The 21,136-nt window shown below is 56.1% G+C and overlaps 3 protein-coding genes across 4 annotated transcripts in view; 2 read left to right on the top strand and 1 right to left on the bottom strand.

The window, feature by feature from the left end:
- The window catches only part of Smg6 (SMG6 nonsense mediated mRNA decay factor), a 237,654-nt gene extending 228,709 nt beyond the window's left edge, over window positions 1-8,945 (top strand). The window contains exons 16-19 of the mRNA XM_040749135.1: window positions 607-760; window positions 3,632-3,843; window positions 4,117-4,198; window positions 7,255-8,945. Coding sequence (XP_040605069.1) covers window positions 607-760; window positions 3,632-3,843; window positions 4,117-4,198; window positions 7,255-7,385 — 579 coding nt within the window. The 3' untranslated portion in view covers window positions 7,386-8,945. The remainder of the gene's footprint in view (window positions 1-606; window positions 761-3,631; window positions 3,844-4,116; window positions 4,199-7,254) is intronic.
- Window positions 8,946-9,098: 153 nt separating this feature from the next.
- Window positions 9,099-14,648, bottom strand: Hic1 (HIC ZBTB transcriptional repressor 1). Of its 2 annotated transcripts, none has more exons than XM_005067402.4 (2): window positions 13,491-14,648; window positions 9,099-12,059 (listed from the first exon to the last, which is right to left on the bottom strand). In XM_005067402.4, the coding sequence occupies exon 2, from the start codon at window positions 12,037-12,039 to the stop codon at window positions 9,895-9,897; it is 2,145 nt and encodes a 714-aa protein (XP_005067459.1). In that variant the 5' UTR covers window positions 12,040-12,059; window positions 13,491-14,648; the 3' UTR covers window positions 9,099-9,894. The 2 variants fall into 2 exon arrangements, with proteins under 2 accessions (XP_005067459.1, XP_005067458.1); XM_005067401.4 differs by lacking the exon at window positions 13,491-14,648 and adding an exon at window positions 12,388-12,656.
- A 2,150-nt stretch (window positions 14,649-16,798) lies between these two features.
- Window positions 16,799-20,822, top strand: LOC110340441 (wiskott-Aldrich syndrome protein homolog 1-like). The gene is made up of 2 exons (XM_021225660.2): window positions 16,799-16,905; window positions 17,265-20,822. The coding sequence occupies exon 2, from the start codon at window positions 17,367-17,369 to the stop codon at window positions 17,955-17,957; it is 591 nt and encodes a 196-aa protein (XP_021081319.1). The 5' UTR covers window positions 16,799-16,905; window positions 17,265-17,366; the 3' UTR covers window positions 17,958-20,822.
- The last annotated feature ends 314 nt before the right edge of the window (window positions 20,823-21,136 follow it).

Raw genomic sequence — 21,136 nt, forward strand, 5'->3', positions numbered from 1 at the left:
AGAGGTTAAGAGCCATGACTGCTCTTCCAGAGATCCTGAGTTCAATTCCCAGCAACCACATGGTGGCTCACATCTGTAATGATGCCCTCTTCTGGCCTGCAGGCATACATGCAGACAGAACATTGTATACATACCAAATAAATAAATAAATCTTTAAAAAATAATTTTAAAAAGGGGATAGGAGGAAGGGAAGAAAGATCAGTTCTGATATGGATATTCCTAAGTGTTAAATGGAGAAGTGCCTTTGTGCATACTGCCTGTATAATCTGTGGAGCCCCTTTCCTAGCTGAGTTACTTACTCCCTTCTTACATTCTTGATTTCTAGTCTTAAGATCCTTTCAGAAATTTATTTTTAACATCAGGGTCCTTTCTCAGCGACAGCCAAGGTTTAGTGATTCCTCGTCCCTGGGCCATTTGGTCTATGTTGGTTTTGATTGTGCTACTTTGCTCAACCAGTGGGTCTGTTCCTCAGGCCTGGAGGGGTGGCTGTGCCTCTGGAGGGGAAGAGACGTGTGGGGGCAGGGTGCTTACACACTGTTGAGTCAGGGCCCTGGCTCAGCCGCCTGCTCACTCTCGTGCTCCCTCACACTCTGTGTGTCCCTGTAGGCTGTTTTGGAAGACCAGAGTCAGATGAGACAGATGGAGCTGGAGATCAGACCCTTGTTCCTCGTACCAGATACCAACGGCTTCATTGACCACCTGGCCAGTCTGGCTCGGCTGCTGGAAAGCAGGAAGTACATCCTGGTGGTGCCCCTCATCGGTGAGCTGGGGGGGGGGCACGACGACAAAGCAGCCCCCTCTACACATGCCCGGGGCCAGCAGGCTGACCTAGCTGTGCATGTTGTAACACAGGATTTTCAGGGAGTGCATGGGGCAAGAAAAAATGTTTATTAATCAGAGTAGTTCACATTATTATGGCTGATCCATGGCTTAAACTGCTTGAGCAAATGGACTCCCGTGTCCCAGCAACCAGCGGCTGCACGAGCCCAGCCCTTGTTTTTTCCTTATAAAGCTTGCAGTAAAACAGCAAAGCTGGTTCCTGTTATTGGTAAACACTCAGCCCTGGCAGATAACGGCAGTGCTGCTGGGTGGTCTGGCAGGGAGGCTGGGAGGATTTTGAAGTGGTTAGATGCCTTTGGTCTGATTGTCTTGTAGCTTTTCATGATCATTCTGTTGGTTCGAGGTAACATTCTTCTGGCCAGTGTCACCCTAAGGCCAGACTGACAGGAACCCTCCAGAGCACGACCTTTGGCTCACGCCTTTCATTTCCTACCCCTTGCTTGGGCCATTGGTACCGGTGGAGAGTAAGCATCTCTGCTTTTCCTAGCTGGAGTGCTCATTGGAGACTCCTGGGGACCCTTAGTTCTTGGGGCTTCATGATGGGTCAGCCTGGGGTTGTGCCTTGGTCTCTGGATACCTGTCAAATACAGTTGATGTAGCTACTATAGCTGTTGGCTGTACTGTGGGGGACAAGGGTTGTGTAAGATGATTGCAAAGCTCAGGATTTTTAATGCCTCTCTCCCAGCAACCATCTGAGGCAAGTTCGAGAACCATGTTCTCTGCAAAAGGCACCAGACTGGCAGTCTGCCTGACAGGCCACCTCTGACATCCATGCCAAGATGTTCCATTGGACCTTCCCTCCCAGTCCCAAGTGTCTTAGTGCCAGATGGGGGTGGAAACAAAGGGCAGGAAACATCCGCCCCTGCAGAGCCTGTAGAACCCTGGGGGGTTGTGGGAAACACGTTAGCACCACCTGAGAATGTTGGCACTGAAGCAGTCCTCCCTCCCTGTCTTCCTTCCCCCTCCCCATGTGGCCTGGACAGAACCTCTTAAACCCAGACCCTTAGACCCAAGGGAAGGTTTGCTGCACTTCAAAAGAAGCACAGCCTCTGTCATAAGGCAGAGCAGCAGAACCACATATGGCCCTGAGCTTTCTGCTTACCTCTCTGGTACTGAGTGCCCTGGTTTACAGGCTTTATCACTGTGCTTTCCTCCCAGCAGGTTTTTAGTTAGGAAAAAGAAAGTAGATGGGTCACTTTTGCTAGATGGTCAGTAATTGGTATAACCAAGAAAGTTCACTGTCATCTCAAGGTTGCCTCCCAAGACTGAGAAGGTACCCTCCTATACCTTCATAGGCTAGCAGTCACTGGCACTGCCTGTGCCCCTAGTATGTGCTTAGTCTCTTTGTTCCTGAGAAATAAGTCAGAGCTGTGGCCCTTGGCCCTGAAGAGCTTAAGTTTGGTAGAGAAATCCAGATTTGCTAGGAAAGGGGCAAACATAAGAAACCCTAGCGGATACATTCAAAGCAAACTCAGTGACCCTAAGGGTACCAGCAGCTGACAGCTGTATTGCAACCACATAGTCCAGGCACTTTGACCTTGTGTTAGCTGGGCAGATCCCTATACTCGGGGCTGTAAGGGGCGCTCCTGTTCATGCATACTTTGGTGGACCCCTGCCCTATGACCAGAGCAACAAAGGGTTAAGCTGGCAGGCTTCGCTGCTTGTGTCTTGTGCTCTTTAACCTGCTCTGTGCTCTTTAGGTCTGACCCCAGCATTGAGAAGTCCCGCCTGGTGCAGAAGCACAAACAAGTGTCCCCTTTGAAGCCTGTTTAGTTTGGAAGCAGGAAAGCAGATTTTGGGATAGAATACCAGTTTTTCCTGTTTGATGTTCTGTTTGCTGTACCATACCACCCATCTACCACTGCCACACATTGTGTGGATCTTGCAGCTTCATGGTGCTAAAAGCATGGGTGTGTGTGTGTGTGTGTGTGTGTGTGTGTGTGTGTGTGTGTGTGTGTGTGTGTGTGTATTCTCATATGGGTCCTTTACAGCAAATGTTTCTGAATACCCAGACAATGAGTGCCAGGCTCACCATGGAACAGCATGCTCATGCCGACTCCCCAAGCTATGAATCATACTAAGGAGAGGCCTCAGACCCCAAACTCTCCCCAAGCCCCCAAGGAGTGCATATTTCCCACTTGACCTCAGGCTTTTGGCTGGAATTTTGGAAAGAATCTTCACCAGAAAATGAAGCCATGTCCCAGACACATAGACAAGCAGACAGGCGCATGCGCATGCGTGAGTGCACACACACACACACACACACACACACACACACACACACACACACACAGACATGTAGTATCAAGGAGGTAATGTGCCATGGTTATGGTTTCATGAAATACCAGGGTCCTTGCAAGTAAATCTGGCTGTCCTTCCTTGGTGGCTTCCCTGTACTCTGCCAAAGCGGGCAATAGGACCCTGCCCTCTTTAGACTGCTGTGGTTCAGACCCAAGTAGCCGAGGACAGACACCTTTACTTACTCTTCTGCTGCAATGTCCCTAAGATACCCTTTTAATTTGATCCTATAACTAAGGAATGCCAGCTCTAAAAAAAAGATCTCGTTAAGTTCCTCCTGGGAGGAAGATGGGGCTCAGAGGAAGAGGCAGATAGGAGCTGAGGCTCACTAAAAGTCTTGGGCCCTTTTTTATCCCCACAAGTTTTCATTGGAAAACTCCTGTGGATAGGTGGCCTCCAATGTCTGTGAAGGTGCCTGGCTGAGAAAGTGAGTGGGCAGAGAACAAAGGGTGAAGGCAGGCATAACTGCTGATTGTAAGCTCTGTCTCATCAGTGATCAATGAGCTGGATGGCCTCGCCAAAGGGCAGGAGACAGACCACCGGGCTGGGGGCTATGCCCGTGTGGTACAAGAAAAGGCCCGGAAATCCATCGAGTTCCTCGAACGGAAATTTGAGAGTCGGGACTCCTGTCTGCGGGCCTTGACCAGCCGTGGCAATGAACTTGAATCCATCGCCTTCCGCAGTGAAGACATCACTGGACAGCTGGTGAGACCTCCGGGAAGAAGGGAAAGCCGATGGTCCACTGTAAAAAGTGTTCCTGAAAGGAGGGAGTAAAAGAACCTGGGCAGCCAAGGGATAGCCACCATCAAGGTCCAGGGGGGACTTTCTTGCTCCCTGTTATCACTGAGGACAGTTAGATTCAGCCAAGCAAAGCCAGAGCATGCCCGAATGAGACTCCAGGACAGCCCTGGAGGTACCTCTGCCTCTGCATGGCGCCCCCTCCTGCCCAGTGGTGCTTTTCACACTGTCTTCTTCCAGGGTAACAACGATGACCTGATCCTCTCCTGCTGCCTGCACTACTGCAAAGACAAGGCTAAGGACTACATGCCCACCAGCAAAGGTACAATTTGGCCTCTCCTTGGGCCATTGATCCCTCTGCCCTATTTTATCCTACCTATCCATAGTCCTTAAGTAGAGCCCCTCTACCAACTTTGGCCAAAGAAGTCTGTACAGGGCCTGTACAAGCCTGAGACCATTTTGTCCACCCTCCCAGAGGTTAGACCTCCTATCATAGCTTCCTTGTCCCCAAAGAATGTCTGGTGATCTAGGACCAACTAGGGATGAGCCTCGCTAGCCCAGGAAGCTCTCCCTGCTCAAGGCATTGTGCTTTCCCAGTCAGTCTGCATCCATTTCCTCTCTTGGGTCCTTCTGACAACAAGAATGTCTTTATGATTCACCTTAGCTTGTTCTGGACATGGTCTTCAGAACCCAGCCCTCTGCCACCCTGAGGAGTAGAGCCTCTAGTGGGCACATTTTTTTCTTGGCCATGCTTACCTCTCTAGCCATTTCAGGGTGTCCCTTGAACGCTAACCCTTATCAGGCCTGCAGTGGAGGTTCTCCCCAGCCAGGAATAGGCCTTTCTTCCTGTTCTCCAATGCAGTGAGCTATAGCATTTTACAGGCTGACTGGAGCTGGAAGTAGGAGAGAGCTCAAAGACTGAGCCCATAGCTGAGTTTTAAAATGTTTTGGTGAGCAGAGTCCCACCTCTGGGCCACCCTAGAACTCTCAAGTGTCTGACCATCTCAGCCTTGAGCGTCCTGCACTACCCCAGGGGGCCAATGACACACAGAAGACTTTGCTACTGATTCCCAAGAATTTCTTCTTCTGGAAGGGAATCCTAACCCCTCCTAGCTCAGTATCGTCTCTACTCATACATGATTTTCTTTCTGTATTTGTTGCTCCTCTGTTCATGCCCTCCATCCTGGCTTGCTGGCTAACCCAGGAGTTGTTCTCTGTCTGCTTCTTCCCACACATTAGCTCAGCCCTCCCTCGTGCTTGTGTCTCTACACCAGGAACTAGTCAGGAATCCACCACTGCTGTTCCACAGAGGGGCTGCCACATGTACTCTCCCTGAGGGCCAGACCTGGAATGTCCAACTGACAAATTAGAATCCTGGCTGAGCCAGGAGCTTGTGACCTGCCCCAGAGCAACTTCTTAAAGGGGAGCAGGATTGCAAAGGTCCTGTGGAAAAGTGTAACTCCAATAATCCTCAGCCACCAAACTGTTTTGTTCTTAGCCCAGATGCATTTGGGCTCTACTAGTCCTGCCACCCCCCAAGTTACCCCCAAACAGCCTACAGAAACCCACTGCCATCCTGGGGACCGCCCCTATCAAAATTACATCAGCAACGGCTGGTGTAATCAAACCCCATTTGTCAGTGTGAATTCTTAGCAGATTAACTTGTCAGATTCACAGAGAAACCGTCACCAAATGTTTATGTGTAAACGATGTTGAATTTTAAAATCATGTGGATTATGGCGGATGGGGCCTGACAAGATGACAGTCTCTGGTTTCTAACAAAGTGAAGTTACCAGTGTCAAAACAGAGGATGTTTATTGTTAAAAATGTCTGAAAGTATCCACAGAAACCCCTGCAGACCCCTGCCAGCAATGCTGGGCCTTTTCTGGCTGACCTAAGGCCTAGGACTTTTCTGGTCTGAGGCCCAGGGCAGGAATAGTGGAGTTGCAGACAGACCCAGACAACAGCTGGGAACCCCATGTAGCACCCCACACCACTACCCCACCACACACTCACATTCCAGGCCCAGGCAACAGAAGGGTCTTAGATCTCCCTTACTCACGAACTACCTTGTTCACCCCTTATACATAGCCCTCTCCTTCCTCCACCATTAGCCTCCATGAGCTTCTTCCTCTTCACCCCTAAATTCTTCCGTAGGCTGAAAGCCAATTCTCAGCCTCCCTGCCTGGAGCTGGCAAGCCTAGAACTACTCAGGTCAGACATGGATGTTTGCAGTTCCCCAGCCCTAGCAGTCCCCAAACACCACAGGACATTTCCTGTGCCTTTATTCTCTGCCAGACCTCTACTAGGAAATGCCAGGCCAGGGCTTAGGGGTAGACCTGCCACCCAAGCAGCCATGCCCAGGGCTTAGAGTAGCACTTGAGTGATAAGTTTTCTCCTGTACGTTAGTCAGAGACAAGGAAATACTGCTATAAAAAGTTATCTACAAAGACAAGGCTATCTGTATTGGTGCAGAATGATTTTTAACTATGTAAAATATGCCAGGTGTTGGTGGCGCACGCCTTTAATCCTAGCACTCGGGAGGCAGAGGCAGGTGGATCTCTGTGAGTTCGAGGTCAACCTGGTCTACAGATCGAGTTCCAGGACAGCCTCCAAAGCAATACAGAAAAACCCTGTCTCGAAAAAAAAAATAATAATAGTAATACATAAAGAAAGTGTGACTAATATGATCTTAGGGTTACAGGGGGAATCTATACATAATATGCTAGTGCATATATTTACAGAAGTGCATAAGGATTCTAGAAGGCACAGAGTTACCTGGGTCACAAGGCCACTAGGAGGAGAATCCTGCCTCTGCTTTTCTTTTTACCCTCTGTACTGTTAGATATATGCAGGTAACTTACTAATAGATCCTTTAGTTGTAGCCACAAGGCCACTTTAACACAGCCTCTCCTGAGAGCTCCCTGGAGCTAACCCCTTTCCCTACATTTGTAAGCTATTCCCACTTTCTATTCATCTTTGGATTTTTAACCTCTGGATACATAAAACACACCCCAGCCTTAGGAGGACAAAACGTGTTGTGGTGGGGTGGAGGGGATAGGAATATGGTCAACAGTATAGTTAGGAATCAAAGGCAAGGGGCCACTTCCTATTAGTTCAGAGTCCTGGAGGACAGGTCTGTGGATGCTAACAGGGTGAGTACTCTCAGGCACAAGAGTCCTGTGTAGGAAGTGGCGGTTCACAGCAGCAGCACAACTCTTGCCTGGCTTCACCCTCTAAGCAGCCAGGGTAGTGTGGTACTCTTGAGTCTGGTAGAAGGAAAGTGCTTCCCCCTCCAGGACCACATTCCCCCTAGGACAAGAAATGGCATTTGACACTTTATCCTCAATAGAACCCATCTGCTTTCTGTGCCAACAGAGGAGCCCATCCGCCTGCTACGGGAGGTGGTGCTGCTGACCGATGACCGGAACCTGCGTGTGAAGGCACTGACAAGGAATGTGCCTGTGAGGGACATCCCAGCCTTCCTTACATGGGCCCAGGTGGGCTGAGGTGGCCACGCTGGGGCCCACCCCCATGGAACCATTCCTGAGAGGCCATTAGGCGCCCAGTGTAGCACGGAAGATGTCCACGTGCCTGAGCCACCAATCCACCCAGACAATAAACCATCCTCTTCCAACCTCACGCCGTGGCCGTGCTGTGGGGGAGCTGCTCCTCACAGAGCCCCTCCCAAGGGTCAGGCAGAAGCTGCTGGGACCCTCCTAGGCTGCCAAGTTTAGCAGGGAGGTAACTGGCACAGTGACAACAGGTGAACAAGCCAGATAGGCCACCAAGCTCTCAGCCTTTCTCCCTCCTGTCTGGTTCCAGGGCTGGAGGGAAGCCTACTCTCCCGGGGACCCAGCCACTCTGTAGTGGCAATGGGGCAGAGGTCCCAGAGTTTCCATCGTATGCAAGCAAAACGATAGAGGCCTCAGTCTGCAGAACCTCTGTCCTGAATGTCTGAGAGGCTTTTGCTATCAGGAAGAGAGTGCCCAGGGGGAGTCTCCATCTCCCTGAGGCCTAGATCCCCTATGGACCCACACTGGGTTCTGTCCATAACAGCAGCCCTAGCCCTTCACACACACCCCCACACACACTTCTCTTCCTGTCCACATCAATCTTTGTCCTGGCACTCTACCCTTGATTTCCCTTTGGGCAGTCATGGGTCTAGAGGGAAGGAACACCTGTCTAGTCTTGGGCCATGCTTCCTGAGTGGCCCTCCACCTGCATATGCTCTCAATACTTGGTTTTCCTTCTTGGGGAAATTTCCTCAGACTCTTCCTGTTCCTTCTTTGTCTGCCTTCCCTTTCTAGTTGGCCCCTTTTATCACCACAAGGCCCCTCAACTTCCTCACCACAGTTCCTTGTGGGGTTTCTCATTCTGAATCTCCCCCCTGCCACCTGTGACAGGAACCAAATAAAGCTTTCCCGGCTGTCCTTCCTTCCTGTCCAACCCTCCTCATACCTACCTGAGAGGCTCCCACACTGGTAAAACTGAACCCAGAGGCAGAGGTGGGCCCAGGGCCTGGGGTGTTGTCCTGTTCCTGGCCTTGTCCTCTGCTTCTCTATCCAGAAGAGGGGGCGTGGGATCCTTTAGCCTTTGAAGGTTGATTCCCCCCCCCCCCCATTCTGCACCTCTGTTCACAACCTCACTTGGAGGAATGAGTTCCTTCAGTCCAGCACAGACGTAGAGGAGGACGGAGAAGGAGTAGAGTAAATCTCATCAGGACCACACAGCCCACTTGCCTGACTGTGCCACCTTCTGGGAGGAACAATGCTTCCTTCCCCAAGGGTGCTCTGGCCTCTTCAGGCTCAGGATCCCCCAGGAGAGGGCTGTGCAGGAGAGCCCAGGACAGTGACTTTGGGGTCCCAGTGCCCAGCGCTCGCTCGGAAGACTGCCTTTCTGAGTTGTAAGGCCCAGGCTATGAAGGACCTCCCTTTGAAGGTCCTCCCTCCTGACTATGAAGGCCATTGGCTGGGGGTTGGCGGGGAAGCAGGGAGAACACCTTTCTTTCTGTCCCATTTGAAACCCTGGTTTTGTTTCCTTAATAAATTTTTAGTTATGAAACATAATTGACCTCCTATTGGTCTATTTTTGCGACTGAGGAGGGGAGGCACGCTCAAGCCTGTACACCTGTGTTGGGCCCGCCACCCACCCTGGTTCAGGGGCAGAAGAGAACGGCAGGGTTAGGGACCCTGGTGCAGGGGCAAAAGAGAACCACAGGGTTAGGGACCTTGGTTACTGCTTTATTGCTGTTTGCTTGAGTATAGAAAATGGAAGCGGCTCTGGAAGAGCCTGTGTACAGAGTAGGGAATATACAAAGGGGCAGAACGGGAACCAAGGAGACCTCGCTCCAGCCCAGCTTAGCTGGGTTCAGGATAGGGGCCACCCGGGGCGCATGCAATAAATACGATGGGGCCCCAGGGAAAGGAGAGGGACCTCAGAAGCGGAGTCAGGTGGGCCAGGGCTGCTATCCCTGGCTCCAGATCTGCCCACCCTGGTGGGTCAGGAAAGGAAGGGTTGGCCCTGGGGCTAGTGCCACTTGTGCAAAATGAGGAACTTCACATTATCAGTCCCGGGCTGGGAAGGAGCGGGGGGCGGGGAGGCCCTCCGGCCGGCTCGGTCCCCTCCCCTCTCCCCAACTGTGCCCAATGCTCCGACCCCAGCGGGGAGATTCACAGTGAGAATGGGTGTGGTCGCAAGGGCCGGAGGTAGGGCTGGGAGCGTCTGAATAGTGACACCCCTCCCCCCAAGAGCAGCACGGAGCCGGAGGAGGGGGCCGACGAACCACAGGGAGAGGCGGGGTTCTCCTTTGGTCAAAGCTGATATCAAAAATATAAATCTCCCTTCCCCTATCCCACCCCCGTCCCGGGTTTTTCCCCACCGGCTCCCCCGGGTTAAGGCACAAAGCAGTGAGGCCAGGTGAGGCATAGAAAGGTGGGGCCACCACTGCGGCGTTGCCGCTGCTACCAGTTGTCCCCGGGCCGCCGGGTAGCGCGGGGCGCACCTACGAGGGGCGCTTTAAGTGGGAGAGAAACGGTCGATGGTCCGGCCGTCCGGCCCCGCGGCCAGGTGCGCGCCCTGGCTCAGCACCTCTGCTGCCTTATCCGGGCTGAGTCCCAGCTCAGCAGTGAATTTGGCCAGCGGGTAGAGGCTCTCGAGCGCCACCTTGGGGTCGTGCAGGAAGTGCGTGGTCTGGGCCAGCAGCTCCGCCGCAGCTGCCTTGTCCTGTTGCTTCAGGCTCAGCTGTTCAGCTGTGAGGCGGGCCACAGCAAAGACACCCTCCGGGAAATCGAGCTTGCCCTTGCCGTCGGGGCCGGCAACGCCAGGTAGTCCCCCGAGGCCAGCCAGCGCCCCAGCTGCGCCGGCCGCGCCACCAACTGCGTGCATCTTCATGTGGCTGATGAGGTTGCGCTGTTGAGCAAACTTGCCACCGCACACCTGGCACTCGTAGGGCTTCTCTCCCGAGTGGATGCGCATGTGCTCCGTGAGGCGGTACTGGCGGGTGAAGCGCATACCGCACGCGTCGCACGCAAAGGGCTTCAGGCCTAAGTGACTGCGCATATGGCGTGTCATGGTTCCGCGCTGCGTGAACTTCTTCCCGCAGATGGTACACGGGTAGGGCCGTGTCAGCCAGTGCGTCTTCTCATGTTGCCTCAGCGTGGCCGGGTCCTTGTAGCTCTTGTCGCAGGACGCGCAGCGGTAAGGCCGCAGCAGCTCTCCTAGGCCACCTGGGGCCCCAGCAAGCTTGTCCCCACCACTACCAAAGGGGGGCCCGAGGCCAGCGGCCCCGGCAGCTACCTCAGCAGCCTCTGCCCTGCCATACAGCACCTCCTCTTCCTCCACGTGAGCCTCCACGTGTGCATTCAGCTGTTCCGAGCTGGGGAAGCCTTTGCCACATGGGATGCACACATACAGGTTGTCACCAAAGCTCTCAGGTTCGCCATAAGCCAAGTGCGGGCACGGGTAGCCCTCCAGGTGGCCACCGGGTGGGCTGGGGTCCTCGCTGCTACCAGTCTCCTCGCTGCTGCTCTTGTAGTCGTCGCCGTCGGCGCCTGTGCCTGGCCCGTCCAGGCTACCCGGGTAGCGTGGCGGGGGCACCAGGCCGAGCGGGGGGCCCCCGGGTGAGGCGGCCGGGTCCCCACCGCGTTCCTCGAGGCGCTCGCCTGGGGAGCCACGATCTCGAACCAGATCATCGCCATAGCTACCCAGGCCTGGCTCGTGCTTCATCCAGCGGTACAGGAGGCTAGAGCCGTCGGGGCGACCGGGGGGCTCGGGTCCCGGACTGCCGCCGCTTCCTCGAAACGGGTCTGGAGTCGGTACGGCCTCCTCCAGCTTCTGGAAGGGCAAAGGCGGCAGCGGGGGCAGGGTGAGCGGTGGCTCCTTGTAGACTGCGTTCCCCGCACCGGGAGGGCTGTCCGGGCGTGGAGGCAGTTCGCGCTCACTCAGCGGTCGCTCGGGGACCGAGGAGCCTGGCGGGCTCTTCTTGGACAGGTCCAGGCCGCAAAGCGGAGAGCAGCGGCGCTCCGGGGCGCAGAGCGAGGCTGCTGGGCCCGGGGCCGAGGCATACAGCTCGGCGCAATGAGTGTTGACCGCGGCCTCGGGGCCCGACGGCGGCTCGGCGGCAGGCGGCGGCGGTGGCCCGGCCGGGGACGAGTAGCAGGCCTGGATGACGGGCGTGGCGGCCCTCAGGCCCCGGCCGGGCCGCCCATAGGGCGCATAGCCGCCGCCGCCGCTGCCTCCTCCCCGCAGGTGGCAATACTTGCCGTGGCGTTTGAGGCGCTTCTTGCACAGAGCCACGAGGTCAGGGATCTGCAGGTAGCTGGCGGCGGCAAGCACGGCGCCCAGGCTCGGCTCGGCTCCCGGGGCCACTGCTGCTGCTGCTGCGGCCTCAACACTGTCAGTCAAGCGGCCGGTGTAGATGAAGTCCAGCACCAGGCGGAACACGGCCGGGCTCACCATGTCATGGTCCAGGTTTAGCAGGTTGTCGTGCACCACCAGGGACTTGAGGTAGGCGCTGCTGGCCGCCAGCACGTTCTTGTGCGCGCGGAAGAGGGCGTTCTGCACTACGATGATCACGTCGCACAAGAAGCCCTTGGTGCGCTGGTTGTTGAGCTGCAGCAGTAGCTGCCTCGAGTGGCCAGGCGCCTCCATCGTGTCCAGCATCGTCTGCCCAGCACACTCTCCTGCGGGGACACACACCAGCTGGGTAAGAGCTATGCTATGCCGTGCAGTGCCCGGGTCGCTTGCACCCAGCCCAGCACCGTTCCCCTCTGCTTCCCCTTCCCCTCAGCCGAGCGGGAGCATGGAGCACCACGGCCTGGACACTAACAGGGAGCGCTCAGCGGCCTCCGGGAGTGGGAGCCTAGGCCCGCTGGCCCCAGACAGGAAGAGCAGAAGAAAGACTGTGGATGGAGAGGAGGCCAGGTTAGCCTATTTGTCCCACACCCAGGTGCTGCTAATTTCCAGGGGAGAAAACTATTCGGGCGAAATGACCCTTTCGGAGGCAATTACCCGATTTAAGTAAAATGTCCGCTTCAGGAAAAGTCATTCAGGGCCGAAAAGTTTGCCCAAGTGGGGTGAAAAGGAGCCGAGTAAGAAGCGCCTCCCGCCTCGAAAGAAGTTGCCCCAGTTAGGGGAAGTGATAAGGAAGACAAGAGCACGATGCCCATCGAGGCGCCGCCCTGGCCCGGGGCTGTCAGGCCTTCGTTTGGGCCGGCCGCCCCGGCGCGGGGAGCGGAGACAGTGGCTGCGGTGGCGGGCAGAGCGCGAAGGCCGGGCCCCGGCGCGGGGAGGGCGTTATATCGGGGCAGGAGGCTGAGGCAGGAAGCAGGTGGGGGGGAGGGGGGAGCCACGCAGCTCCCAGGGGAGGGAGGGGGGCAGCGCCCCGGGCGGGCACGGCGCACAGCCGGCTGCGGCCCTGACCTCGGCCTGCGCCCCACCCGCGTTCCGGACCCAGCCCCGGCCTCGACTCTACATCTCTTCTCCAGCTCCCCTCGGCCCCGTCTCCCCCGAAACTCTGCCGCCCCAAACTTGGGGGAAACTTTCCCAACTTCAGACAGGGCGGGAGGAGCGTGCCGGCCCTAGTCCTCCCAGCCCCCAGTTTCTCCTCTAGGCTCCCCAATTTCAGCAGCCTGGCAGCCGCGGGACCCACACCTAGTCTTGAGCCGCCCTGCCCGCCGGCGAGCGCGCCCGCCCCTGTTCCCCGCCTGGCCCGCAGGGCCTCGCCGGCCCGTTACCTGCGGCCGCAGCCCAGCCCGGCTTCCCTCCCCGAGGCTGTGGCAGCTCCTAGCCCGCGCCCCACCCGCCCCGCTGCCAGGCGCCGAGCTGTGCCAGGGCAGCGCCCCTGCCAGCCCCGCCCGCCGGCTCCCCTTGCCTTCCTCCCCAGCCCATGTGCGGGCAGAGCCGGCCCGGGACCGCTGACCCCGCTGTGAACCCGGCGCCCAGCAGCAGCCCAGCGGTCCCGCGTCCTCTAGGGAAGACACTTAGTGCCCTAAACGCCGGCCCCGGCCCGGGCGCCCGCCCCTGAGGATGCTCCCCGGCCGGCCCGCGCGCGAGGACCAGGCTGTCCCGGGTCCCTTGCTTGCCCCTTCCCAGTCGCCAACTCGAGGACCCACCTGGGGGGCATGTCGGAAGCCCCGGGCCCGGCTGCCGGCGGATCCAGGGGGGACGTGGCTGCAATGCGCTGCCCTCCGCCCGCCGGGCCCCCGGTCGGTCTGTCCTGCCGGTCCGTCCTCCCCGCGTCCTGGTCGCGTCTCAGCCCCACCGCGCTTTCCGCACACTCTTATCTGGAGCGGCCCGAACCGGCAGACGCTGCCGCAGCCATGGCGCCACCTCGCGGCCGCACGGGATTGTATATGGCCGGGCTGCGACCTCTGGCGCACACCTGGGCTGGAGGTTTACAGATGCGGAGCTGAGCTGGAGATCTGCAAGTCCAGGCTTCCAGATGTGCCCACCTGGGGACCCAGATATCGAACCTGGGAGTCCCATAAACCCTGGGGTTTTGAGCTGCGTGCTCCCGAGTACGTATTTCTATGTAATGTGGCGCCAATTCAGAAAAAGTTCTGTCTTCAAAATGGGAACTCTGAAGCCGGGTGTAATGGCACACTCTGGACAGTTGGAAGCAGGAGGACCAGGAGTTCGAGGTCAGCCTCTACCTCATGAGACCCTCTCTTTAAAAACAAAAAAGGATGGGGGTGGAACACTAGTGACAGTAAATGTTGAGACAGAGATTTTGGAAATCCTAAATAAGATGAAAGTAGATACGTTCGGAGCGGAAAGGGGGGCTTTCATTAGGCATTTCTGAACACCACTCTCCACTTGGACTCAGGCTCCAAAAAATCCCAACTCTCTCTCAGGCACATGTCATCAGTGTGCACATCACAAACCGTCGACACTCAGACGCTGTCCAAGCAGAGACACTCGATGGAGCATATGTTTACACAGGCAGCCTGCCCCCTCAGGAGCCCCAACTTCTTGGGCTACTGCGGAGGCTGCTACAGAGAGCACCCCTGTGACTTGCTGGTCTCCAGAAGGACCCTAGGATCCTCCGATTGGAAGTAGCTGGACAGAGCCCCTTGGGACATGCCCCCCCAAACCTCACATCCCTCGTCTAAGCAGTTTTGAGAGATCCTAAGTGATTTTTTTTCACCACTCCACCACTTGAGAAATGTCACCAGAGCGGGCGGCCTAACACCCACCCCCTCCCAAAAGATCCTACACGCCACACCAGGGAGGGCTCGATTCACGTAGGCGACGCCTCTTCTAGGAGGGCGGGGACCGTACACCGGCTCGTGGGTGCTCTCCGGAAATGTCCCTGCGCAGCGGGGCGGAGGCACCAGCATCGCTGCAAGCACCGCGCCTCAGTGGCCCACGCTCCGCCTCCTCCCCGCACCTCCTGACCCCCGCCTACACCATGGGGGGGGGTCCCCCAAACCGTCCACAGCTTCTTATTGGCTGCTTCTTCTTCCGTGGCCAAGCCGGAGAGGCTGGGGCGCAGTTACTATGGTAACCAATGAGGTTCCCAGGATCTCATCTCTCAGAGGCCTTGGAGAGCTTAGCAACCACGCGGGGCCGCAAGGCGGGTGGGGGCCGCGCTCGCCGCACCCCACGCTGTCCTCGAGCCCGTCGCCCCCGCTTGAGGTAGTGGCTGAGTCACTCGCTCGGGGCTGCAGACACGGCCTCTAGCTGTACCAGTGAGACACCAAGGTCTTGGGCGCCCCCTAGAGGCTGCGTTTCACTGGCAGGAGACTTCTGCGCCTGGCCTAGGCTTCTGGTCCAAACAAATCAAGACTGCCTGCCCATCGCCAGGTTTCCGCGGTGTGCTCCGCGTGCGTCTGTTCCACGTACAGCCTTGTATCTCCCCCACGGTATCCTTACAAGACAAGCACCGCGGTCCCACAGTGGGCTCCGCAATTTACGAGTTCTAGGAGAAGCAGACACAGTACCTCCACCGAGGGATATGTTTTCGGGCTGAAGCGGAAGTGTAAAGGAGTGTTGTGGGTGTAAAAGCTCAAGAAATGCTCTTAGCGATGATTTTTAACAGATCAATAGCGTTCTCCCTCCGGATCGGAGGCCAAATCCCAAACGGCAAACAGGGGTGTCTCTGTTTTAGTTTTTCTCCTTTTAATAGGTTAGATTGTACCGAGTTTGAAGAGAAGCCCTCAGCCTCTGTGTGTCTTTTACACAATAGAGTGTATCCGCTGGCTGACCCACACACTGTGTCCACCGCTCTTGCTCTCTCCACCATACCCCACATAGTCTTAAGCCCTGGTTGCATCGCTATGCGGAGGGTCACACAGACCTGCCCATGCTTCTCCACTTACTCCGCTCTCCTCTTCTCCACGCGTCCCCAGCCCCGTCCACAGGTCTCACTATGTATCCATGGCTGGCCTCGAACTCACAAAGATCTGTCTGTTTCCCATGTGCCGCCTTTTAACTCCACTTTCCCCTCCTTACTCAGCTCCCCGGTCAACCTGGTGCAGCTTTTTCCCCTCGCCGAACACGTGCCACCCCCATTTATAGCCTAGACATAGAATTGGGCTGTTCCACATCGCGTGAGTCCCTTTGTCCAGTCCTTACTCCTCTGGAAAGGGGTCCTTGTCACACCCCCCCCCCGCCAAGCTCAGCAGTCTCATTTTAGTGTCATTCCCTCTTTTACAAGCTCTGCCTATGCTTATTCCACCAACGAGGGCTGAGGTGGTCCCTCCGTGCCAGAGCTGGGCACTGTCAAGTTGCCGTCTCCATCACTAGCCCTTCCTTTTGTGGACACATTGCCCAAACTCTCATAGAGGACTCTCTGCTCGTCTCTGAAGCCTAGGCTACACTCAACTCCCTTACCTTCCCTGTGGTTTCCACCATCCGACTGGCACCCTCCCAGTCAGGAAGCCTTCCAAAACTCCAGGCTTCACCACCCCTCTTTCCCCAGCCTCTAGCTGGGGTTCCTTTCCTTGGCCCCCCGAGAGAGGGGGGGCATACGGGGTGTGATACCGCCGCGGGGCATCCTCTAGCGTCACAGAGCTGTCGGGTCTAGGAATTGAGGTTTGTGGTTGGGGGCTACCGAGTGTGGACCTCGAGGTCCCGGCGAGAGAGAACTTAGCCCCCCAGGACTCCCAAAGCCCCGAAAGGGGAGAGTGAATAAACATGTAAAGGGGCCGCACCCTCCCAGTGCTACCCTCCTCCAGCCCGTCGCCTGCAGTTCCGGAAAGTTAACCCCTTGGAGGCCAAGCCTGGGGTTACGTACTCCCCCTACCCAATCCTGCTTCCGCGCGCGCACCCTCCTCCCGCTGCCAACTCCCTGTCGCCTCATCCCGTCCTCCCCTACACCGCCCGCCCCCCGCCGCGCGCTTGCCACTATAAATAGCCTCTTTTCCCGTTTCCTAAATTCCCTGCTGACGTCGGCAGCGCGTCAGTGTGTAGGAGCCGCGGCCGCATGAATGAGCCGCCGCACGAGTACTACGCGCGCCTATAAAAGCGGCGGCGCCCGCCGGACTGCGGGAGGGAAGCCGGCACCGGCGCGACGCGGCCCGCCAGGTAAGGACCCACCGACGGTCGGAGATGGGCCAGCGCGGGGACACCATGGGAAGGCACGGAGGGCCCCGGCGGGCGGAGGGTTGGAGGGTCGCCCCGGAGTGAGGCTGGGGGCAGAGTGGGAGGGACGAAGGTTCCTCGCAGCTTGGTGGAACGCGGGCCGGAGGCTGACCCAACCCAATGCAGCACCTGCCGACACCCAGATGAAGACGCAGACACTCTGGAGAAACATCGAGCGGAGAACCGAGCCCCTCACCCCATTTCCCAAGGCTGAACGGTTCCTGCGCCATCCTCCCAAGAAAGTGGGGAGAAGGTGCTGGAGTCCCAGGAGACGCGCCCCCTCATTCTCTCCCTGTCCGCAGCGCGGTGACTCAGCCTAGATGGCCCCGATTGACTGAGCCAGGGCGCCCACGACAGACAGACGCACGCCTCGGCCTGCGACTCTCTTGGAGCCCCCGCCCCGCATGCTGCCCAGACACCCCTTCCCAGTCCGGTCCCGTCCCTTCGGGCTGTCCCACTGCGCCCAGGACTTCCCGCCTCTGCGAGCGGAGCTGTCCTCTCAGGACCAGGCGGGGGCGGGGCTTCGGCCAGGTCGCCCCGCTCCACCCCCACCGCCACCCCACTGCCGGAAGTGCCTCCCCGCTGGGACATCTTTGACGTCACAGGACTCTGACGTCAACGGTCGCGTGCCTGCCCGCGCGCGCTTGGGCGGCGGGGGACGTGTGAAACAGCAGCGCCCCAGCCGCGGGCGACGGGACATCCCCGCCCGGGCAGCGCGCCGGCACCTTGGCTCTAGACTGCTTACTGCCCGGGCCGCCCTCAGTAACAGTCTCCAGTCACGGCCACCGACGCCTGGCCCCGCCCCAGGACCGCCGACCCCGGGCCCCTCCGCGCCTCCCTACGCCGCTCAGCCGCTGTCCGCGGTGCTGATGCGGCGCAGGAGCCTCCCTCGAGCCCTCCCGTCCAAGGTCCCGTGGGCTGCTGTGGGCGCTGGTCCCGCACACGCTCGCACACGCTCGCACAGCCCCCGCCGCCCCCGCCGCCCGCGGAGCTGACGTCAGCCTGGCAGTCCCGCCCCCGCGTCTCCAGGGCAACCGTGGCTTTCGATTGTTACTGTGGGAACCGGAGGTAACAGTCTACAGCCATGGTCGCCCCGCAGCACGCCCACGCTCCCCACCACGCCGAGTTCTGCCAGCTCGGGTTTGGGCAGATGCAGAGCAAGAGGAGGCGGGGCGGCGACGCAACATCCGATGTGTCTGCGGGGGTGGCAGGAGGTGTGCTTAGACAGGCGGCCTGCAAGGCTGCTGCGCATCCACCCAGGCACAGAAGCGAGCAAGGTCCGCGGAGTGTCTGACTGTCCTTCTCAGTGACTGTCCGGTCTTTCCAGTCGCGGTATCTGCTACCTAATGAAGGCGAGAAAATGGGTTGCTCTGAGATAAGATTTCTTATCTCCTAGGGGGTGGAGGACAGAAGAGACCAGGAGTCCTTCAAGAAGGAAGGAGGAAACACATTTGCCTGCAAAAGACTAAAGGGAGCGGAGAGGGAAGTTTATCACACCTTTCTTCCAGAAACTCCCATGTGAACAGGCAGGGGCAGAGGGCACAGAATCCATTTCCTGATAGAGCTACAACCTCCCTATGACTCTGTCCCCCAGCTTTCTCCTGAGCCACGGAAGATGATTAAAGGGTCCTTTCCGGGCAGTGAGTGGTTGGCGCACGCCTTGAATCTCAGCAGGCTGATCTCTGTGAGTTGGAGGCCACCCTGGTCTACAGAGCAAGTTCCAGGCCAGCAAGTTCACCTGGTCCCTTGTCGGAACATATTAGCCTTCAGTTGGTCTCTTAAGTGTTGTATCCAACTCGAGTTTCTCCTACGTGTCCTAGAAAGGAGTACCACAGAGGCTGAAGGTCGTACTCTGTGGCCAGGGCTGTTGAGGGACTCTGCTAGGGTACTGTCTTTCCTCAGAGCTTTAGAAATCCCGGGTGTAACCGAGGCAGGAAACAAATGGGAGGGATATTCTGAAGACAGACAAATCTTTTGCAGATTGAACCCATCAGAAGAACATGGTCAGAAGGTTGACTGTACAATACTGTGATTTTTTGGTATCCTAGAAAGCAGTGCAAACCATGCCCTCCTCCCCAACTTATTTTACAGATTGGAAAGCTGAGGTCAACGTTGGGTATTTAGCCTATAGTGAGTGGTAGTTTCTGCTTGCTTTCTACGGGGCAGCAGAGAAGCCACCAAAGCCAGGAGCAGTGGTATTTACTCGCAGTTCCAGATACTCAGGAGGTTGAGGCAAGAGAGCCCTTGATCCGAGAAGCTCCAGGCTAGCTTAGGCAATAAGTATAGTGAGATCCTCTGTGTCTCAACAATGAGGAGGCAGGCAAGTGATGGTAACGGGCAAGAATGTGAACTTTTGGGTCTGAATCATCCAATCTTGAGTAAGTACTTAAACATTCTGAGCCTGTTTCCTCAATTGTAAATTCGGTTATTAGGTTTATAACAGTACTTACTTGATGGCATTACAAAATGAAATTAGGCAATGGGGGGGTGAACTGGCCATAGAGCTCTGTGGTGCAGTCTGTATTTAGCATGCCCAAGGTCCTGTGATCTGTGGCACCAAAAATAAATGAGTTTATAAGCCATGTTAATTCATGCTTTTGAATCCCAGCACTTGACAGAAATAAGTGGATTTCTGAGTTCGAGGCTAGCCAGGACTACAGTGAGACCCTGTCTCAAAAATAAATTAGATGATGAGTTGCTACTTGTTCCATTATCTGGTATAGTTATTTCTCAGTAAATATTATTTCTAGCCTCTGGCTCTTATTTGCCTGGGCTATAAATTGAAAGGGTTTTTTTTTTTTGTTTTGTTTGCTTTTGTTGGCAGTGTTTCTAGCTGGGCAGTGGTGGTGCAATCCTTTAATCCCAGCACTCCGGAGGCAGAAACAGGCGGATCTCTGCGAATTTGAGGCCAACTTGGTCCACAGAGCAAATTCCAGGACAGGCTCCAAAGCTAGAGAGAAACCTTGTTTCAAAAATCAAAATAAAAAAAGCTCAACAGTGTTTATATAACACTCCTGGAACTCTCTCTGTAGACCAGGCTGGCCTTGAACTCACAGAGATCCACCTGCCTTTGCCTCCTGAGTGCTGGGATCAAAGGCTTGTGCCACCACACCCACTCCACTAATTTGAAAATCTTAGAACAATGATTCCTCGGGGGCCTGCTGTATTTCCTCCCCAGAGGGTTCTGAGTCACATCAGAGGCTCTTTCCTAATAACACATATTTACCAGGGGCTTAAAATTCTACCCAGGGCTGTAGTTTTCAAGTACCTACCTCAGGAATGACCAGGGGTAGTTTATCACATAGATCTGTAGTTTGCTCTAGGAATTGCAAGTTTAACAAATGTTCCTCGTGTAAGTGGTCCACAGGATGTGCATGTGGACAGCTTGGGGTTCAGTCTGCATGGTGAGAGGTGACACCCTACTTGTTGGCAGTCACAGCCATTCCGATTACTCCAAGCATGAGCACTTCTGTTTCACCTAATATGGCTCTGCCTGAGCCCCCTCCTTCCTTTTTCCTGGTAGAGCCAGAGCCTAAGGACCACTTATGTGGATCTTTATTTAGAGGACTCCCAAGGAATGCAAGTCATCCTTTCCCCAGCTTGGAACCCACCTAAAGGGGGCAGCCTATGACTGCCAGAGAATCTGAGTACTTATTGATTTGCAGATCCATCTATTTGCAGAAAAGCAAAGACTACTAATGGGCCAGAGCCAATAGGTTTATATGTGTAATCCCATCTGTGTCGATCTCCTTTTGTCAAGGAAGCAACCCCTGGAAGACTAGAACAAGGCAGAGACACCAACTACCCACCCAGCTTTGTTGCAAATGGTTCTAAACCAGTAAACTGGCCTTTGGGTATAATTCCAGTCTTTTTCTTTTTTTATTTCAATGTGTATGAGGGTTTGTCTTCATATTCTAGCAGTCAATGTCTTTACCTGATGAGCCATCTCGCAGCCCCTTCCCTTTGGTGGCAGTCCCAGACGAAAGAAGCAGAGGCCTGGGTGACTCAAATTTTACAGCTGAGAAGTTTGGGGAAATGGAATACCTGACCAGACTCTGCCAGGGTCATCTAACGTTTTTGAGTGTTTCTGTATGTAGACCAGACTGTCCTTAAAGTCAGAGATCCTCCTACCTTTGCCTGTATATGCCACCACCCGACCATTGGGTCACTGACT

Source organism: Mesocricetus auratus, unplaced genomic scaffold, assembly GCF_017639785.1.
Source record: "Mesocricetus auratus isolate SY011 unplaced genomic scaffold, BCM_Maur_2.0 Super-Scaffold_100007, whole genome shotgun sequence".
In the NCBI taxonomy this organism is placed as follows: domain Eukaryota; kingdom Metazoa; phylum Chordata; class Mammalia; order Rodentia; family Cricetidae; genus Mesocricetus; species Mesocricetus auratus.

Bases quoted from the DNA above. Each gene is read 5' to 3' on its own strand.
- Hic1 (XM_005067401.4), bottom strand. From the start codon at position 12,424: ATGACTTTTCCTGAAGCGGACATTTTACTTAAATCGG. The intron at 12,060-12,387 runs GTAATTGCCTCC...GTGTCCCCGCAG, and splicing joins GGACATTTTACTTAAATCGG to GAGAGTGTGCTGGGCAGACG.
- LOC110340441 (XM_021225660.2), top strand. From the start codon at position 17,367: ATGCTGCCCAGACACCCCTTCCCAGTCCGGTCCCGTCCCTTCGGGCTG.